Here is an 18,979-nt window from a genome sequence, read left to right as displayed (position 1 = left end):
ATTAAGAATAAATAGAAGTTGCAAATATTTTCTTTATTTTAAGTTGGTTTTCTCCATCACCCCTCACCGTCTTCCTCCACTGCTGTTGCAGCACTGGTCATAAGTCCTGGGATGCTTGCATTACTAGTTTATGTACAAACAGGTGGATTGCTGCACTCTTAAAATTCATTTGAAAATAAGGGTATTGTCTAAATGGCATACGTTTCCATCTCCAAAAATTTAATGGCAAGATACTTGCTGAGGTAAAGAGCATCAGATATTTTTTATTGTTTTGATCTATTTAATTATACAAATATTTGCTAACAGGAATAGCATGTTGTTTCTGTGAAGGCAACTGGACCTTGTGTTGAGATAGAAATGTAGCAATTACGCTCATCAACAGGGCTGTAACTGATTGTTGAGGCTTACACAAAATTTGCAAATGGATACATGAAAAATAAGATGCAGTGTAGCTCTAGAGCCTACCAACTCTGACAAAAAAAACACTAGTAAAAGTTAAAAGTTATGATCAAACCCTAACATATTTGTGATTCTCTCAGTCCCTCCTGTGGTAGATGTTCCATTCTGCATGCAATTACAAAACACTCATTGGGCCATGGAAAGAAAATGAATGAATAGGCCTCTGGTAAAGTCATATTCATTCGCTCTCCCTCAGGCCCAAGGATCATGTTCATTCTCTCAAAATAAACATTTAAATACTGAATGCAAAGTAACTTAATTATTCCATGCAAACAGAACAGCTTCAACAGGAAGAACTGAGAAATAATAGGGTATTTTTTGAGGTGGTAGGAAATTTTGAGTCAAAGACAGAGGGCAGAGTTTAGCCCCAATTCCCCATATCCTTGGTGTATGTTTTAACTACCGGGCTATTCAGTGATTCTTTATTTATGCAATGCCTGATTCTGTAGAAAGGCTTTGAGAAAAGCTAGACCATACCCTGCAGATAAGTAAGCAAAGGAACATGAGGGGTTCTCCTGCTTACAGATCCACACCCCAAGTCAAGGGGCAGGGCTGGCAGCCTGATATGCAAGGGAATTCCTGTGGCGCACAGTAAGGAAATAGATATCCTCATATTTAAGACATCACAAACTGTGACTGCCTTTAGTCACGTCAACATTTTGGGCACTTGCAACATGACAGTGGGCTCAGATGTCTGTCTCCTTGCAACTTGTGCCACCATAAACATTTTTACAGAGGCACAAGAGTAATGTCTGGTTGCACCCTTAGACACCTAATAGGTGGATTTCCACCATTTATGTTGTTTGTTTACTGTCTGTGTTTCTCTCAGCTAGTTCAACTCATTTTCAGTTCATTTCACTTTCTGTCTCAAGGACTAGCACAATGTCACATTGTTCAGATTGAAGAAGAATGTTTCCATGCAAACAAACTGCTTTCATTGATTGTTTTAAATGCAATTAAAGATTGTCTATTAATATTAGATCTTTAAAACTGATCAGAAAACCTACCTTTTGGACCTACATGACCTGACTCTGTCCTTTTAAATAATTTTTGTACGTAATAGAGCACTTGCCTTTCAGCTGGAAGAAGTGTACAAGCCAGGGATATATGATATTTGATTTTTAATATCATTAGCTCTCACATAGTTGGTTTGATGAGTGATCAGCAGCTTTTGCCCACAAAGTGTCTAAAAACAAAGATAATGGATAATGATTCTGTCTCTTCATAAATATCTTTGACCACTTCATTGTTATGGAACCTGATCCTGCAGCCTTACCCCACCAAGACTTTTGTAGACTTTAGAGAGTGTTACTTTACTAAGGGCTACAGTATCAGAGCCAGAGCTTTCAATACCTACTGTACAGGATCTGGGAGATCATAAACATATAGGTATCATCTAAGAGATTTATTATATTGTTGACTTATATCAGGGTTCACCAACTTCAAGACTAGAATTTATAGCAGGCTATTACTATCTAATCACCACTGAGCCTGAAAACTGTTTTGTAAGGCTGGCTAGAAAACAACTTCCTTTAATTAAAAGGTTTTGAAATTTGTTTTCATTCTGCATCAGAATGAAGATGAGACCATTTAAATTTTATTCATGTAAAAAAAAAAAAACGTCCCTACAGAATGGCGAGTAGCTCAGTCACAGATCTGGCCCGGCAGCACTGGTTGCTGGAATGCTGATCACAGTCAGCAGTCGCTGCAGTTGCAGCTATATTTTTACCCCCCCACTCCCAAAACACTCCTCTTCCCACCCCCAGCTAAGGTGGTGACCACCAGACCTTCTGTCCCGTAACCCTCCCCTTAGTTATGCTACTGAGCTCAGTGGTTTGAACACTCCCTTGACATGTAAGGAAGCCAAATTTCTGTACCTGCTCCGTCTAATTCGATAAGACTTTCTGGCATACATCCTGGATCACGAACTGTTTGACTGACAAATACTTTTATCAAGAATTTTTCAAGTATGCTACTGTTTAGTAACATTTAAACAGTATCTGAAAATGCCAGGATATGAAGGCATTGTTATACTGTTTCCTTAGTTTATGGCTTCTGTGCACATTTCTGCATATATCAGAGGGAAAATCCCACCATATCTACCCCATGCAGCCAATCATGAACTTTGCGTGTGTAATTATTGCCTAATAGTAAGATGCATTCTATTTTGAATACTTATATTTATGTAAATATACCCAGAGGAATGTTTGTTGTATTTTGTAAAATTTAAAATTGTATTCTAATGGCTTCCTGGTTTGTTAAATCCCACTGCTTAGTAAAGCAGATTAAAGTATTCAAATGCTATCAGTTCTTTTATACACTGGAAGTTTGTCTTAATTTATAAGCAGCCCCAAAGAATTACTTTTCACAGAACCATGTTTGCTGGAGATTAAAAATATATTAATATGTCTTCTTAGATTCAGACGCAGTGGGAGAATACATTGTGAAACTTTATAACCTTAATAAACACTGGGTCATTTTAACCTTTTGACAGAGAGTTTCTCTTCAACATAAAGCATATTGTGTGGATTGACAATAAGTGTTATCGAAAATGTTTCACTTCTAGGAAAAAGAACCTTGCATTAGTAATCACTCAATTAAATTAATTTTACTAGTAAGCAGTACAATAAAGTTAAGATAATAGGTGTCACAATAAACTACCACATAAAAATAATTCACATACACATAAATTATACTTGAGCTGCATGACAACAGTGCCATCTCTTGGTCATTTTTTAAGAGTATTATCCTAACAAGAAGCCAAAATGTGTTCTGTCACTTAACGTTTTCTTTTTCCAATATTTGCTTAAAATAAATAATTTCACAGAACATTTGTTTATTGTTCTGTACAACATATATGTTGTTACTAAAATTACAACATGTGTTAGACTGGCTAGTAATAAAGTGCTCTCTCAAATCCTAAAAATAAAAAACCCATGAGTTCCATCAGGCTTTTTCATTTGCAGCTAATAATATGCAACCTCAAATTGTTCTGAAGTTATAAAATGAAAAAAACAAGCTACTTGTAAACCAGTGAAGCATCACAACAGAATCAGCCTTAGTGCTTTGATGTCCATGCCTCTTCTACAACAGTCTAGCCTTATAGCTCGATTTTAAGCCTAACCCAGACAACCTTAATGTCATCATCATTATATTATACAATTATACTCAGAGGCTCCAATCAGGACCAAGATTATATCCTCTAAAGCACCCAAATATATCCTCTAAAGCACCTACGAAGTTTGTGAAACAGGAGGGATCTGGGTATAGTAGAAATCCTCTGCAGTATAAAATACAAACAGTAGTGACTTTTCAAAATAGTATTATCAAAAATAAGAACGAAGATTATGTTTTGAATTGTGGCTTTCTGCCAATTTATGATTTTTTTCTTCAGTATATACAGATATTATACGACAGCGAACATCACTGAAAAATTCATATGTTCAGTATTCTACAATGCTATAACTGGACAAGAAAAGGATATCTGACTTCCTCAGTCACTAGAAAAGTTGACTTCCACAATCCAACTCCATGGATTCTCAGGAGAGTAAACTCAGGTATAACTGAACTCCTTTTAAAAGAAACTTAAGAGTCCCAAATTGTTCTGAAATATTGCAATATGTAAGTTGCAGCTTCAGTACCAGTACATTTCCACTTAGGATCAACACAGTTTGGAGGGTTTACCATGAATACAATTCAGTTTTCATGACATCCCCTAGAAAAAAAATACAGCCAAGCATAAAATGTTGAGCCAGTTCCTAACTTGTGTGGACAAAAATGTTCTGTTCCAGAAGGCTGAGGATAAAACTAGAGCATCATCAATCTTGGATCTTGTCTTGACCAAGAGGGAAGAATTGGTGGAAAGTGTGAAGGTGATGGGAAACTTGGGAGGAAGGGAACATGATATGATAGATTTCCAGATGCAAGGATGTGGAAAGCAAGAGGTCAGCCAGACTAAGATGCTAGATTTATAAAAGGCAAATGTCAACCTACTCAAGGAATTAATAGGCACAGTGCCATGGGAAGACAGACTGAAGGACAAAGATGTCTAGGAGGGCTGGGAGCTTCTAAAGAGCACAGTTTTGAAAGCCCAACAAGAAATTGTTCTGACACGACAGAAGCACAAGAAGAAGCACAATGGGAAAGTGGGAAAGTCACCAAGGAAACACACTAGAAAATGGCAAGAACCTACAGGGACAAAACCAGGAAGGCAATGGTAAAAAATGAGCTGTCCCTGGTGAGAAAAGTTAAAGACAAAAAGACATTCTATAAGTATACTGGCCAGAAAAGAAAGACCAAGAAAGGTGTAAGTCCACTGTTCAATAGTTAAGGAGAACTCTTAACAGAAGATGAAAAGGAGGCAGAGCTACATAAAAGCTACTTTGCCTCAGTCTTCACACAAAGTAAATCTGCAACCAGACACTTATTAAACATTATCTGGATAAGGAAGGGGACATACTGAGGGATGAAACAACAAAAGAAAAAGCCAGAGAGCTTTTGATGGGTCTGAATGAATTCAAGTTAGCAGGGCCAGATGACCTTCAGGGTATTAAAGGAACTGGCAGGATACTAAAGGAACTGACAGCGGACATCTTGGGGCCCTTGGCAATGATATTTAGGAAGTCCCTTATGAAGTCATGGGAGATGGGGAAGGTACCAGAGGACTGAAAAGAGCCAACATAGTGCCATTCTTTAGAACTGGAGAACTGAACACCAGTTAGCCTCACCTCAATACCTCAGAAGTTACTGGAGCATATCCTAAGTAAGTCCATTTGTAAGCATATGGAGGAAGAAACACTGATCACGAACAGCCGATATGGATTTACTAAGAATAAATTATGTCAAACAAACTCAGTCTTCTTGGACAAAGGGTGGAGTGTGAAGGGAATGCTGCAGCAAGGGGTTGGATTAGATGACCTGTCAAGGTCCCTTCCAGCTCTACTTCTCTATGATTCTATTGGATTTGTCAGCTGGGCCTGTGTGACGATATGATAGGTATGTACCAAGTTCCCATGATAAACTTGAAATATAGGATATATGAAGTCTAGTTCTGGTGCCTTTATTCCAGAAAATTACTCTATATTCTTGGTTGTTCTACTGTTTTTACTGTTACCACTGCCGAACCAATATACCACATGACATAAGCATTTCAGAATTTGGCCCACTGTAATAATGCAGATCACTTAGGTCCAAGATATGCATGCAGATCATGTAAGCTATACAACTAGGGAGAAATTTTCAGACATATGCGAAGGTTTTAATTGTATCAAAGACTTTAAAAAGCCATATGCTTTTGCTATTTGAAAATGGCTTTATTTTAAATGTTTCTAGAAAAAAAATTATGTGTAGTCATATAAAACATATTTGGATAAGTACAGAATCATTAACTATTGCTAACTTGAATGCACAAAAAGATCAGGCCTCACTACTTATATTTTTTAAAATTAGTCTTCTGTAGCTCAGCTTTTATTTTGGTAGCTTTGTTTCCTCTGTCATTTTATGTCTTGAATTTTGAGCCAATAATATGGCTTATTTCCAGATGATGTCAAATTACAAAGAATTACAGACAAAAAGAGGAGCTACATAAAAGCAAAGAACAGCTAAACTGTCTAACTTAACTGCCTGCAATAACTGGGGACAAGTGAAGTTCACTTCACAGAAACATATCTAATAGATTTTGTAGCAAAGAAGAGAAGCAAAGTCTTGGAAACAGATTTTGGATTTATAAAATTTCAAGTTGCAGTGAAGAAAGAAAACAGTGCTGAGTACAGTGGGTATATCACTTCCTTAGTTTTACACAAGATGCATCGGTTGATACATGCCAGCATGTTGTTTGCCCTGCTGACCACTGCCTCGCACAGACAGCTCATATAGTCATACCATGGTCGATCATTACCCCAGGTCCCTTTCAGCTGCGGTGCAAGTCAGGCTGTCACCACCAAGCCTATAGGTATGCTGAGGGTTGTTTGTCCCCAGATAGAGCACCTTACACTTGCAAGTGTTAAATTTCATCTGGTTCTGGTCTGCCCAACTCTCGAACCTGTCCAGGTTCGCCTGTATCTGCAACCTAGCATCCGGCATGACCACACTGCCCCATAACCTGGTGTCATCCACAAATTTGGCCAGTGAGCTTTTCACTCCCCCATCCAAATCATTGATAAAGATGTTGAAAAGCATTGGTCCAAACATGGACCCCTGAGGGACACCACTGACCACTTTGCACCATGACAACACAGATCCGTTTAAACATATTTTATCCTAGTATTTTAGAAATGCCAGTTAAAACATGCTGATGTATTTCGAAACATAACTTATTTTCCTAGGATAAAAACAGGTGTCATATTTCAGTTAGTTCTGACTGATCTGACTCAACACCTAGAAGCAGCACAGCCCTTTATACAAGTTTTGTGTTCCTGAAATGACAGGCAATGTAACAGGGAGAGTCATGCAAGTTGAATGTTGCTGACTTGCAGGAGGACAGGACTCAGGGTAGAAGGGAGCCAAGTGATACAGCCAAGGAGCTGAGGTTTGTGCTAATGCTCAGTTGGGAAGTTGTGTTATAGCCAGAAGGCTTATTTTTGGGTCAGAGTTTTACATCAGTGGACTAGTTGTGGCTACAAAGGAGAGGAGTAGGCCACAGGGGTCTGCCAGAGGAGTGCACCTAGACTTGAGCCAGAATGGGGTGCCTGCAGGCAAGTGGGGGCAGTGCACAGAGGCTTAAAGCTACCAGGGTGCCTCAGCAGCACAAGGTGTCTGAAGCCTTCCCAAGAGTTGGGACTCATGACAGGCAAGCGGTGTTGAAGAGGGACAGGATCTAAAATTACACAGGCAGTACAGGTGGTCTGAGGTCAGGAGGGCTAAGGGCTGGAGCCCAAAAAGGGTTGATCAGGGGCTCAGAGCAAGGAGATGGGGGCCTGGGGCCAAGGGCCAAAGGTCAAGTGAGATAGGCCAAGAGTTAGACAAGGCTGAGACTTGGAAGCTGGGCCAGAGGGAGTGGGCCTAGGCTGGCAGTCTATAGTAAACCGTGACCAGAAAGCTAAAGCTAAAAAGGCTGAAACCTATACAAGCTGGTGCATGAATCTGGAGTGACACCTGCGAGGCATGAGTGTGACTATGGGGGTGGATGGAGGTCACAAATGTAGACCTTAAGGCACACAGGGCTGGAAAGTGAATACTGAGATGAAGAGAAAAAGAGAGTGCCTAGGCTCATCCATCTCTGAGGGAAGCCTCCATTCATTACTTTTCAATAAGGCAAGGCAGGAAAGGAAGCAGGGTGAGACCCTGGGAGGCTGGAGCAGAAGCAAGACAGGACAGCGGTGGTCAGAAGGAGGCATGACTAACCCCAGGCGCACCATGCCTGTTACAGGTAATTAACAATTTTTTCAGGACAACTGTGGCTAATTCGAGTTATCTCAGACACTTCATAGGTACTGAAAGAGGGACAATGGACTTGAAAATCTGTAGGATTCCACGATTATCAGCTTTGCCCCTGGGAGAAATCTCACGTTTGTTTCTAACTATAATCTAGATTTGGATTTATCTTGTGTCACGCTGCTGCTTAGTTGATAAATGATCTCTTGAATACCTGAATGCAGGGCCCTTCCCCAACTTGCCTGCCATATCTTGACATATCAAAAGAATTAAAGGAGGGGTTCAGTGATGCAACAGAGGTGCCCCTGTTGGGGTACTCACAATTTGGTCATGGCTGACTTGGGGCTCTTCCTCCCCTACACCCCATCCACTCGCCAACCACCTGTGTCAACACTTTATGGCCTGTAGCAACTGCTTTGGCCTCCTGGCCCCGCTCGTCCATCACTGACTGATACTCCATTGTCTGGTTCCCCGGTGGGCTGGCTCTGGACATAGTCCTTTCTGTTGCCTGTCTTCATCCTAATGTCAGGGCCTCCTGCCCTGAGCTCTGCTTTCACTAGAAGAAGTCCTAATTTGTTGTCCCAATGGGTCTTACAAAATAAAAATAAAAGTCAAGAAAAAGGAAAACAAGAAAGGGGCTGGCTATGAAGGGCTCAGTCAAATCCCTCTGGCTATCTCCCCTCTACCTCCCTTTCTGGAAGTAGCAAGGTAGCTGAGGCAGGGCAGGGAGTCAGGCAGTGGCTCCCTGGTTTTCCCTGTCCCTATTTTAGTGAGGACCCAGCAGCTCAGGTGCCCCACAGACTCAGTGTCCCGCGGCGTTCCCCATACCTGGGCTTAGTCTGCCCAGTGTCAGGTTGCTGCCTGGGCTCCTCTCTTTGGCAATGTCAGTACCTTTTAAATTCCCCACGGTGGCACCTGTGGCTGACGTCACCAGCTGAGTACCACCACGTTTGATTGACAGCGAGCTCAAAAACAGGTGCGGAGGCACTGCACATTGCACTGGTCTGGGCTTGCTCTGTTTTACTGGTCAGTAATCCCTATTCCCCGGGTCTCTCTGCCCTCTTCCCTTGGGGTTCGGGCAGATGTGTGCAGTCCTTGTTGCCACATCCTGGTTTTACACTCACATAATCCAACTGATTTAAATGGAGTTACTCTAAAACACAAATTTTGTGAATACCTACACACAAACCATACACATGCAAGTGGGCCTACTGAGGAGAAATAAAAAAAATCTGGTTCCTTGGCTTTTCATTACCTTCAATTTAAGATTACCATCAAACTGAAATATGTGAAGAATTTATTGAATTAAAAACTGGACATAATTTATCATGGCCTGAAGAATGATTATAAAAATGTATAGCTTCAGGACAAATAAAGGACTCTGATAAAGTGGCTGTGACTAAAATAGCAACATCACTGCCAAATATAATGAGGTGCAAGTGCATATTAAGAGAGCTGTGCCTTGTGCACTGCTTGCAGGGTTTATGATGTTAGCATTGCAGATCTGAGAATATCAGTACAATACCAAAACCTGCTAAATACTGTAATGCCACTTCTCCAGCAGTACAAAATACAGTATCCACCTTTTAAGAATGCTACAATAACTGTAGCAGGATAACTAAAGGGGGATGAGTGGGGTACCAGCCTCAAGAACCAACCTGTGGGGTGGAGAGGGGGACTAAAAATAGCTGCCACCACCAGCATCTTGGCCACTGCCACTGCTCTATGCAAAGCCGCCGCTCATGACACGAAACTGCCAATTTATGCCGCTACATAAACCTGCAGATCTGACATCATCTCTTCTTTTGCAGCTGGGAATACCAGATAGATGAAGTAGATGAATTATCTTTCCATAATCAGAGTAAAATATGTAGAATTGCTAAATATGTAGAGGAGCCTTCAAAAATAAGTAAGTAAATAAACCAACAGAGGAATTTAATAGAAACCATATAAATCATACCAAAAGTAGGGTTGGAAGGGGAATCCAGAGGCCATCTAGTCCAAACCCTTGCTTGAGGAGGGATCATTCCTATCCAAACCATTCTATACAAATCTATTAGCAAAACTACATAGTCAACCAAAATAACACCCTGATGTAACAGCTTCATCTGCCACAGGTAAAGCAGGGAGCCCACAGTTGCCAATATACTGCTGCTGCAAAAGTTGTTAAAATATGCTCAAGAAATCCCAGGAGGAAGGGCCAGGCCCCATGCTACAGAGGAAGGCAAAAACCTCCAAATTCCATATTAATGTGGACATATCCATGCTGTCATGGTCCTGCACCCCTGGGGCTTCCATGGAGACCAGCCAGAGTGGCACAGGCAGGTACATGGTTAGGCAGGGAGATGCCTCAAGGCCAGGATCTTGGGGTGGTGACAGCATGGGGCCAGAGCCATGATGCTCTCCCAACATGCCCATGCCTGTGGAACCTGCCCCCATCGCAAGGGTGTGTGGTAATTAGATCACCACTTGGCCCTGTTGGGTCAGGCCAACTCTCAGAATCTCAATATTGCACTGTTAGACAGGAGGGTGTGACACAATTGTACACATAAAACACACAAATCAATTAGGTGCATACACACACACACACACACACTACCAGCTCTGGCACATACACATCCAAACCAGCCTAGGCACATGCATAGCTATCACCAATTCAAGCACGTACACTATACACCCCAAAAGTTAGACACAGATCACTAATTCGTATATCATGCACACAATGACATTATATATATATATATATATATATACACACACACACTTCCCACCTACACACAGGTAAGTTCCTAACTTGGATGGCATAGTGTGTATGTGTGTGCTTGGGGTACCTGGAATACTTGGGCGAAGGTTCAGGTGAGAGAGAGTGAGTGTTAAAGTGTAGGGAGTGAAAGTTGCCAGAACCAGGATTAGAACCGGTGGACTACACAGAAGCCGGCTGAGGAACTGAGGCTTGGGTTTACTTAAGGTAGATGGGGCTGGAAACTGAGACAGACAGCTGAGATATTGTGGGGCGGGGGGTACAGATAAGTGGTAGCAAGGAGGAGACAGCTAGGAAAGAAACTGAGGCAGAAAACTGGTTGCTCAGGAGAAAAGAAAAAGGCAGTGGGGATAAGACAGTGGCAAAGAAACATAGGGCTTGGAGGCAGAGAGGAGCTCAGGACAGGTGTTGGAGGTGACAGTGAGCCAGAAGCAAGAGAGGGAGAAATGAGACAGAAGTTAGAGGGGTGAGGAGCAGAGATTGGAGCAGGCCCAAACCATAGTAAAGCAAAATCCAACTTAGGGGTCCAAATAACAGTTTTATTACACAGACAACATACTACACAGCCCCATGAAGTTATTGGTTCTCTCTCTCTCTCTCTCTCTCTCTCTCACACACACACACACACACACACACACACACACACACACACACACACACACACACACACACACACACACACACACACACACACTGACAGCAGGAGAAAGAGACTCAGTGGAAAGGCTGGAGTCCAGGTAGGAAAGAGAAGCAGAGTTCAAGTCCTTGGTTGAAGAGGGGGTGAGTGGTGGTAGCTACCTATCCAGGCTGGAAAGTGGTCCTTGTCCAGAAGGGGGTCACAGGCAGGGCCTCTGGGTGGATAGCTGGTCCGGCATGGTGCTGGTCCAGATGGAGAGGGTGTCCCACTGGGTCTGTCTTCACTGCTCCTTTTTACAGGGGCAGACCTTGTGTGACCCTAGTGACAGGAGGCATGCCCAGGCAAGGGTCAGCTAAGGGTGTGTGTAATGTTGGGGTACACTGGTAGAGTTGCTGGTTCTGCAGGGTCTTTTGTCTTTCAAATGCTGGGTTCTTGTCTCTGTTCCTAGGTGAGGTCTGTGGTTCCTGGATGAATCAATGCGAGGTGATGGCCCGGTCCTTACAGGCCATTCACTAGAGGCCTGCTACCATTGTATTTCAATCATTCCCAATCACTCTCATTCATCTGGGAAGCAATTTACTTGGGGGTGGTATGTGAATCATAAAGTTACAACACAGGGGATGCCCGGGCAGAGGACACAAGATGGAGACTTGACATATAAAATGGAAACTTGACATTACTTTGGTTCATTTACCAACACAGGCCTAAACCATACAATATCCATATGAAACAATAAAAATCAATACGAAAATTATAATAATACAATATACAACAGTAAGAATCAATAAAAACTTAATAATAATACAATATAAAACAGTGGATACCCAAAACCAAAAACCTGCTACCAAAAATATTAAAGTTTATCCTAAGTCTGAGCTCGCTTATGCTTGTCTATAGGGAATAGAGAGAGAGAGAAAGAAAAGCCAGAAATAACTGAGGAAGGGAAGGGAATGCATATCTGTTGTATATGTATTAAAAAAGAAAAACTGGTAGCCCCACGCTGTCACCATCCCAAGATCCTGGGGTCTCCCTGGCCCTGCTCACCCAGCTGTGGTGCCATCCCAGCTGTGGCACAATCCCAGCAGCCTGGCCATGCACCCTGCCCACACAGGTCCCATCCCCCGCAGTGGGTACAGGGCGGATGGGCTGGGGTGCCCAAGCATCAGTGCTGGGTCTGGCAGTGGCAGCCAGAAAGAGATGCTGCTGCAGGGGCTGCTGGGAAATGTAGTTGGCCATAGGCTGGATCCAGCCTGTGGGCCAGATTTTGTCCACCTCTGGCTTAGATCATCCTCAACCAGTGACTATCCAACCTCTTCTTGAACACCTACAGTGATGAAGAGTCCACAACTACTGGCAGTTTGTTCCATAGCTTCACTGCTCTAACAGTGAAGAAATTTTATCGCTGCTTTGGAAATTAGACGTTATCTCTAAGAGGGTAGTTGAAAACTTTCTACCAAATTATTCTATTGTTTACTGAGTAAAATTAACATTGACCTGAGATCACAAAAGTGTCTGGCAAAGCTTGGGTAACCAAAACAACAGTGATTTCTTTAATCCTTTTTGGTTATAGTAATTTTGGGCATACACTATAGCAAGAGCAAACAAAATCAGTTTAGACAGAAGCGTGACTTTTTGGTAGTGCCCCTTGAAACTAAATTCTCATTAGTTGTAATATATGCTCTGTCATTATAAAGCTAGACAAGCTAATTTACATATTATCTTCAGGGAGCCTTTGTATATATTTGTATACTCCAGCCTTTGATCAATGCTTAATTTTAAAGGCAATTAAATTTGTATTTAGTATGAGTGTCACAGTAACTCTCCAGTGATGTAACCCATGAACAGTATATTCAGTTTCAATTAACTCATCTATACATGGGTCTCCCCCTTATCCTCATCTCTGGCCATAGAACAGGACTAATATCAACTAAAGACCCTGCAAATATGCTTATTCCAACTGCCATCCACCAATGGCACCTCAAACTAAAGCAGAGATCACTAGAAAACAAGGGCATCCTAGCTGTGCTGCCATTCCCTGCTCAGATTCTCTGCTAACTGGCTGCAGGGAAAAAAAATGGTAAAAGAGCCACTTAAGATTCCTTTTACAATGAAGTGATGCTCGCTCCTCTAGCTGACTAAAACTAGATTTGGGAAGTAGGGTAGATTTTACAGAAGTTCTGGAAGTGCTGCTACTGTTGGGTCAGGATGCCTGAGCAGCGGGGCTGCATCCATCTGGCCTGCACCTACCACCAGTGGTGGGACCTGCGTGGGCAAGGTGCAGAGCTGGGCAGCTGGGTTGGGGTCGTGGCTGGAAGCTAGACATGTGGGCAGGTCTAGGGAGCAGTGTTGCCAGGTGTACAAAAATTAATCATTTATACAGTAATTTCTACCCTGTATGATCAACAATAGGAAAAGTCAAAATGTATGATATTTTTTGAGGCAGCTAATTGATGCAGCATATGCAAAACCCAAGTCAGTCATTCTCAGAGAGTCTGAACTGATTTTTGGGTTTGCTATCAGCACTTTCTTGTGAATGCTTGCCTCAAAATGCTTCAAGTTTGATGATCCAGTTTTCACTCACTCATTAACTGTTTACAGTAAGCAATATAAAGTACTGTAAATAAAGAAAACTGAAGTAAATAAGAAGACTTATTTGCACCTTATTTGCATGCCTATTTACATATTTTTCAGTGTAGAATAGTTTTTCAGCAAATATGATAATTTTGAGTTTCCAATTTGGGAATAACAGATAGATGAAGTAGATGAATTCTCTTTCAAGAATCAGAGTAAAATATGTCAGAATTGCTAACTATGTAGTGGAACCTTCAAAAATCTGTAATCTTCCAAGATAAAACAATGCAGGTTTTGTGGGAGGATTCTTTCAAAAAAGGTCACTGAAATTCAGGTGCTATCTAAAGATGGTGAAGCTGAAGTTTGCCCTTGTCCAGAATTTCCCCTACTCTTTTGTCACTAAGTATGCTATATGGTTCCCAACTCTCCATGCTAGAAAGTGCAGTATTTCTGTCATGATGTATGAATTGAGTGCTTAATATTATAGTAAGTAGTCTCATTGTCATCAAGGAATAGCAGTAAGTCAACCAGTGACTACAGCAAACCCAGCTGACGGCTGTGCTAACAAGAGTTCCAGGAATTAGTGATCCACAGGGCCCCAGATAGATCTAGAAACCTCTGGGTAGAATACTACAGCCACCCTGCAGGTACTACCCTGAGTGTTCCCTATTGATACTTATCAAGGTGCTGTATTTTGGTCTCATACAATGAATGGGCTCATGTGCTTTAAATTTCCTGAACCTGAAACATCCAGGCCTGTGGGTTTTCCTTGATCTCTCTGGCATACCTCCTGTCCATAGCTTCTCTTCCTATGTCCTCTCCACAAAAACTGGACTTCATGAAACCACAGACATAAGCTCCATGACCAGTGCTAACTCACCTTTGATACCTCCCACACTCTTAAGCACACCCTTTCACAGAAAACCACCTTGTGAATACTCTGGCTTACAGTTCACCTCTTCAGGATCCAATACAAGAAATAAAATATTCAGACCTAGATAATGGAAGAAAATACTTGCACACATTTTTCTGTGTTGTTGTTTTTTGGTTTGTTTTTTTTTTCTTTACCATTCCTGCGTTTCTTTGAGCTTACCTCAAGAGTCCAGTGTTTCTTCCTCCCAAACATGGATTCATGATCATAGAGTCTCCTGTGTGACTTCCTCCTTCCTCAGCTGGTCTCACAGTTAGAATGATCCAGCTGCTACAAACACATGGTAACTTTCCAATCAAGTTTCCTTAATCTCTGAGGGAGAAGAAAACAGTAATAAAATAAATACAAGGCTCACTTCTAGAGACTGAAAGAAAAAGGTGGCTTAAGTTAAATAGCATATAATAATCTCTTCCTTTTAGAGATACAGTTTTAGAGGCCTCAAGGCCAACTAGCCCACAAGATGAAAACCAAACTATTCACTGGTTGATGATTTCTTTTCACGTGAGGAGTCTTCCGGAAGGGATAGAGTCAGAATTATATAGGCTCCTGCGGCCTTTGACATGACTTGGGAGCAACTGCCAGCTGGTAGAGTTTAAAGTAGCCTTGGTTACTCTCAAATCTTCAGAAGTCCACACAGAATTGGGCACATAGGGGCCTGTAAATAGCCATTTAATATATCCTGTCTACCAACAATACACCCCATCTAGAAGAACTGTAGTTGCCTGAGTACAGTACTGCACATGTGCTTTCTACTGAGAACTCTTAGCTGATAAGGGGCTTCGTGGATACAAATTTTGGAACTAAACACCTAAATCCTTTGTTTGATCTAGCCTCCAAATATTATGGTGAGGAGGTCAGTATGAGAACCCCTATAGAACAGAATACAGTAGCTGTACCTACATAGGAAAGAGATTTCTAATTGCTGTCAAGAAGACTAGAAATTAGGCATCTACTTTTAAAGACAATGATAATCAGGCAATGGAACAATTTTCCTAGATTGTGGTGGATTCTCCATAACTTGACATGTGCAAATCATGGTTGGATACTTTTTCTAAAAGTTATGTTGTAATTCTATAACAGATCATGGACTTGATGCAGAAGTCACTCAGTGCAGTACTCTGTCTTGTCTTGTGGCATTTAGGATGTCAGAACAAATAATAGTGTTTCCACCAGACTTTACTATCTATAGATCATTGACTTTGAGACTCACTACCATATGTTATGGACAAATTAAGTAAACTATTACTATCTTAAGGTACAATAAACCTCCTGTAAATAACTTTAATTCATCTCATATCTCAGTGAGTGAAAAATTGCTCCCTGCAGGCTATCTTTATATAGAAAAGTTTCATTTCTTCCTGTAAGTCCAGTTATACAGCCTCTAACCAAATTACATGAAGGTATCTAGAGCAGTAGCTTTTCTTAAATTTAAGTCATAGAAGGTTTTCTCAATTTCCCTAGGGGAACTAACAGCATCTGGTGTCACTTTCTCATAAATTATGGCTGGAATCTTTCAATTGTTTCATTATCTAAACTCCCCTTAGGAACTGCATGTATCACTGAAATAAATGCATTTCCTCCTAGGAATTGGATCAGGCTTCCAAAAGCCATCCAAACATGTTACCATACTTAGTCTCTGACAACAATAGAGGACTGCTGTTGAATTTTTAAAAAATGTTTATTACCACAAAGGCTAAAGCATCTGTGACAAATTAACTTCATTCATTCATAAAAGTCTTCAACATTGTTAAAAACCATTCTCTTCAGAAATGCTTATTCTTAAATGTGAATAGATTTATATATAAATAAGATACACAGGACTGGGTAAGTATATAACTAGGCATCCTGCTTATGATTAGAGTCGGTGAAAATCAGTCACAGGCTCTTTCCGCTAATCAGATTGCCAGCTTGACAGCATACTTAGACTATGGCCCCAATTGTCCCTATGCCAAAGAGAAAATCCACATATGTGTGTCCATTTGCATGAGTTGATGATTAATAACTCAAGATTCCTGGGTAGCCAAAGAGAGTTGTTTTGCTTAATTCACTCCCCTTACAAGAGGAAAGATACATCCCTAGGGAGTGTCACCCAGGCAACAAGGCAAGCAATATTTACTTCAGCATCTTTCTCCTGGGGCTTGTCATATGGGGTTTCTAAGAAGGAGCTTTACTGCATTATTAGATTATTTATGGACTTATATAGGACTTAAATATGAGCTTCAGTTCCTTATTAGTTCAGTGCTTTAACCATCATATTGCCACCAGTCTAGTATCTTTCTCTGACAGCAAGTTGTAGATCAGAGTTCATTTATATACTTACAAACTTGAATATACATTTGAAAGACTCAGTAAATAAAACTTGAGGATTATGTTTCACTTTATATAAGTGAAAAGATCTGACAAAGGACACGTTCTTTCCAATTTCAGCCTCAGTCTGTGCTATCAAAAAATATAACCCAGAAGACAAGCTGCAATAGAAACCCAATGGTGTACAAGCAATGTCACACAAAAGGTCAGCACTAGAAGATAGCTTCTGTTCCTGTGAATAATTTAGGAATAAGAGATATTCCTCACACAATCAAAAAAATAATAGTTCAGCAAATTGACTTCACCTTTCCCCCCTGCCACATGTGGATGCTGTTCTGAGGTGCATGACTCCTCCCATTTGTAATACAATGAACATAAGTGCCTAATTCTGGCTGTGGATTCCCTTATGGGTGCCAGGTGCTAAAGTCCTGTTGTAGATTTGGCCCTGAGGAGCCTTGGCTACTTTTGAAAATGTTGACTTTAAAGTGACGTCTTACCTCTGAAGGCTGGTGGGGTGAGAAGCATGTCCCCTTTGTTCTTCCTACTGTATTAGGAGGCAGGCTGGGGGTAAAGAAGTGAAAGCCTTTGGCTAGGCATGAGAGGTTGTTCCTCACCCTCCCTGTAAAGCAGATGGGAGGGATGGTACATGGTCCCCATTCCTCTACCCGCTCTCTGTTACTGAGAGAGAAGGTTGAATTCCTCATTTTCAGGGTAGAAGGGGTGGGGGTTGTCAGTTGTCAGGATACTCAGAAAACAAACTTTGGGTCTAGCAGCGCTCTGCCCAGGCTTCTGCAGGAGAGTCCCCCAGTGACTGAGATAGTGGCTTGGGGTGAGATTTGAGGTAGATTTTGCCTAATCTCATCCCAAACTCAGCTCCTCATTAGGCTAGGTACACAGTACACAGGCTGAGGTGGGTTAGGAATCACAGGAAATTAGGGCTGGAAGGGACATCTAGTCCAACCCCTGGTTAAAACAGGACCACCCCCAATGAGATGGTCCCAGCCAGTTTCGTCCGGCCAGGCCTTAAAAACCACCAAGGGTTGTCAGGTGTCAGTACAGCTCTCAAAAACCCAGGTTGGGTGGGGCAACCCCCTGCCTGCACTCCTTCAGGAGAGTCCACTGCTCACCATGACTTGTGGTGCGTGGGGGAAGACCTGAAGCAGGTTTTCCCCAACATCCCAGCCCATAAAGCCAGCTCCTTAGTCAGTGTGAGATACGATTTCCCCTGTGTGAGACGGCCAGCTTGACAGCATACTTAGACTATGGCCCAACTGTCCAAAGAGAAAATCCACATGTCTGTCTACTGACACAAACCTTAACAAATACTTATTTTCGACAGGGCCGCTCAGTCTCCGGCCCACCTCATTCAGGGCTGGCAGCCTGGCCTGGGGTGAAAAGCGACTCTGGAAAACGGACTGAGAATCAGGGCCGGCTTCTGCCTTGTTGCTGGGCGCGGGGAGGCTGTGCTCCCCTCCTAGGAGGAGCCAGGGCAGGGCTCCGGCCTGTGCAGCGGGAGACCCCCGAGTGCTGCGCGTGTCCGGGGCCGTGCGGGACCGGACCCCCGGCCCCACCCCCGCAACTGCCGTGTGGGGTGGGCGCTGCGAGCGGCGGGAAACGCCGGGTGCGTGCGCACCCAGTTGCACCGCGGATAGGGGAGCGGGCTAAAACCCAATGGGGGGAAAGAACACAAGCAGGCGAGGTGGGAGGCGGTTCCAGGCACCAACCTATGAGGAGAAGGGGGCGGGGCCAAGCGGAGCTGCACTCGGCGCGTTCTCAGCCACCTTGCGAAGCGCGACCGCTGGTCCAGGTAAGCAGGACTGGGGGAGCGAGGTTGGAATGTTACTGCGTCACACACCACCCTCAGTCCCCGGCGAGGCGAGGCGCGGGGAAGGGGCCTGTTGGCGGCAAGGTTGCTGCGCAGGCGCGGGGCCGGGGGAGGGCG

General features: G+C 42.6%; 1 protein-coding gene across 2 annotated transcripts in view; it reads left to right on the top strand.

The window, feature by feature from the left end:
* Positions 1-18,702: 18,702 nt before the first annotated feature.
* Positions 18,703-18,979, top strand: part of ESD (esterase D) — a 34,735-nt gene continuing 34,458 nt past the window's right edge. Inside the window, exon 1 of one of the 2 annotated variants that reach the window (XM_090025795.1) lies at positions 18,703-18,844. In XM_090025795.1, coding sequence (XP_089881921.1) covers positions 18,709-18,844 — 136 coding nt within the window. In that variant the 5' untranslated portion in view covers positions 18,703-18,708. The remainder of the gene's footprint in view (positions 18,845-18,979) is intronic. The other variant, XM_090025805.1, reaches the window with a different exon arrangement.

The sequence above is a fragment of the Crocodylus siamensis genome, chromosome 1 (genome assembly GCF_052110815.1).
Source record: "Crocodylus siamensis isolate JL-2025a chromosome 1, ASM5211081v1, whole genome shotgun sequence".
Lineage (NCBI taxonomy): Eukaryota > Metazoa > Chordata > Crocodylia > Crocodylidae > Crocodylus > Crocodylus siamensis.
The sequence above is the reverse complement of the archived record's forward strand: the minus strand, read 5'-3'. Positions and strand labels throughout refer to the sequence as shown.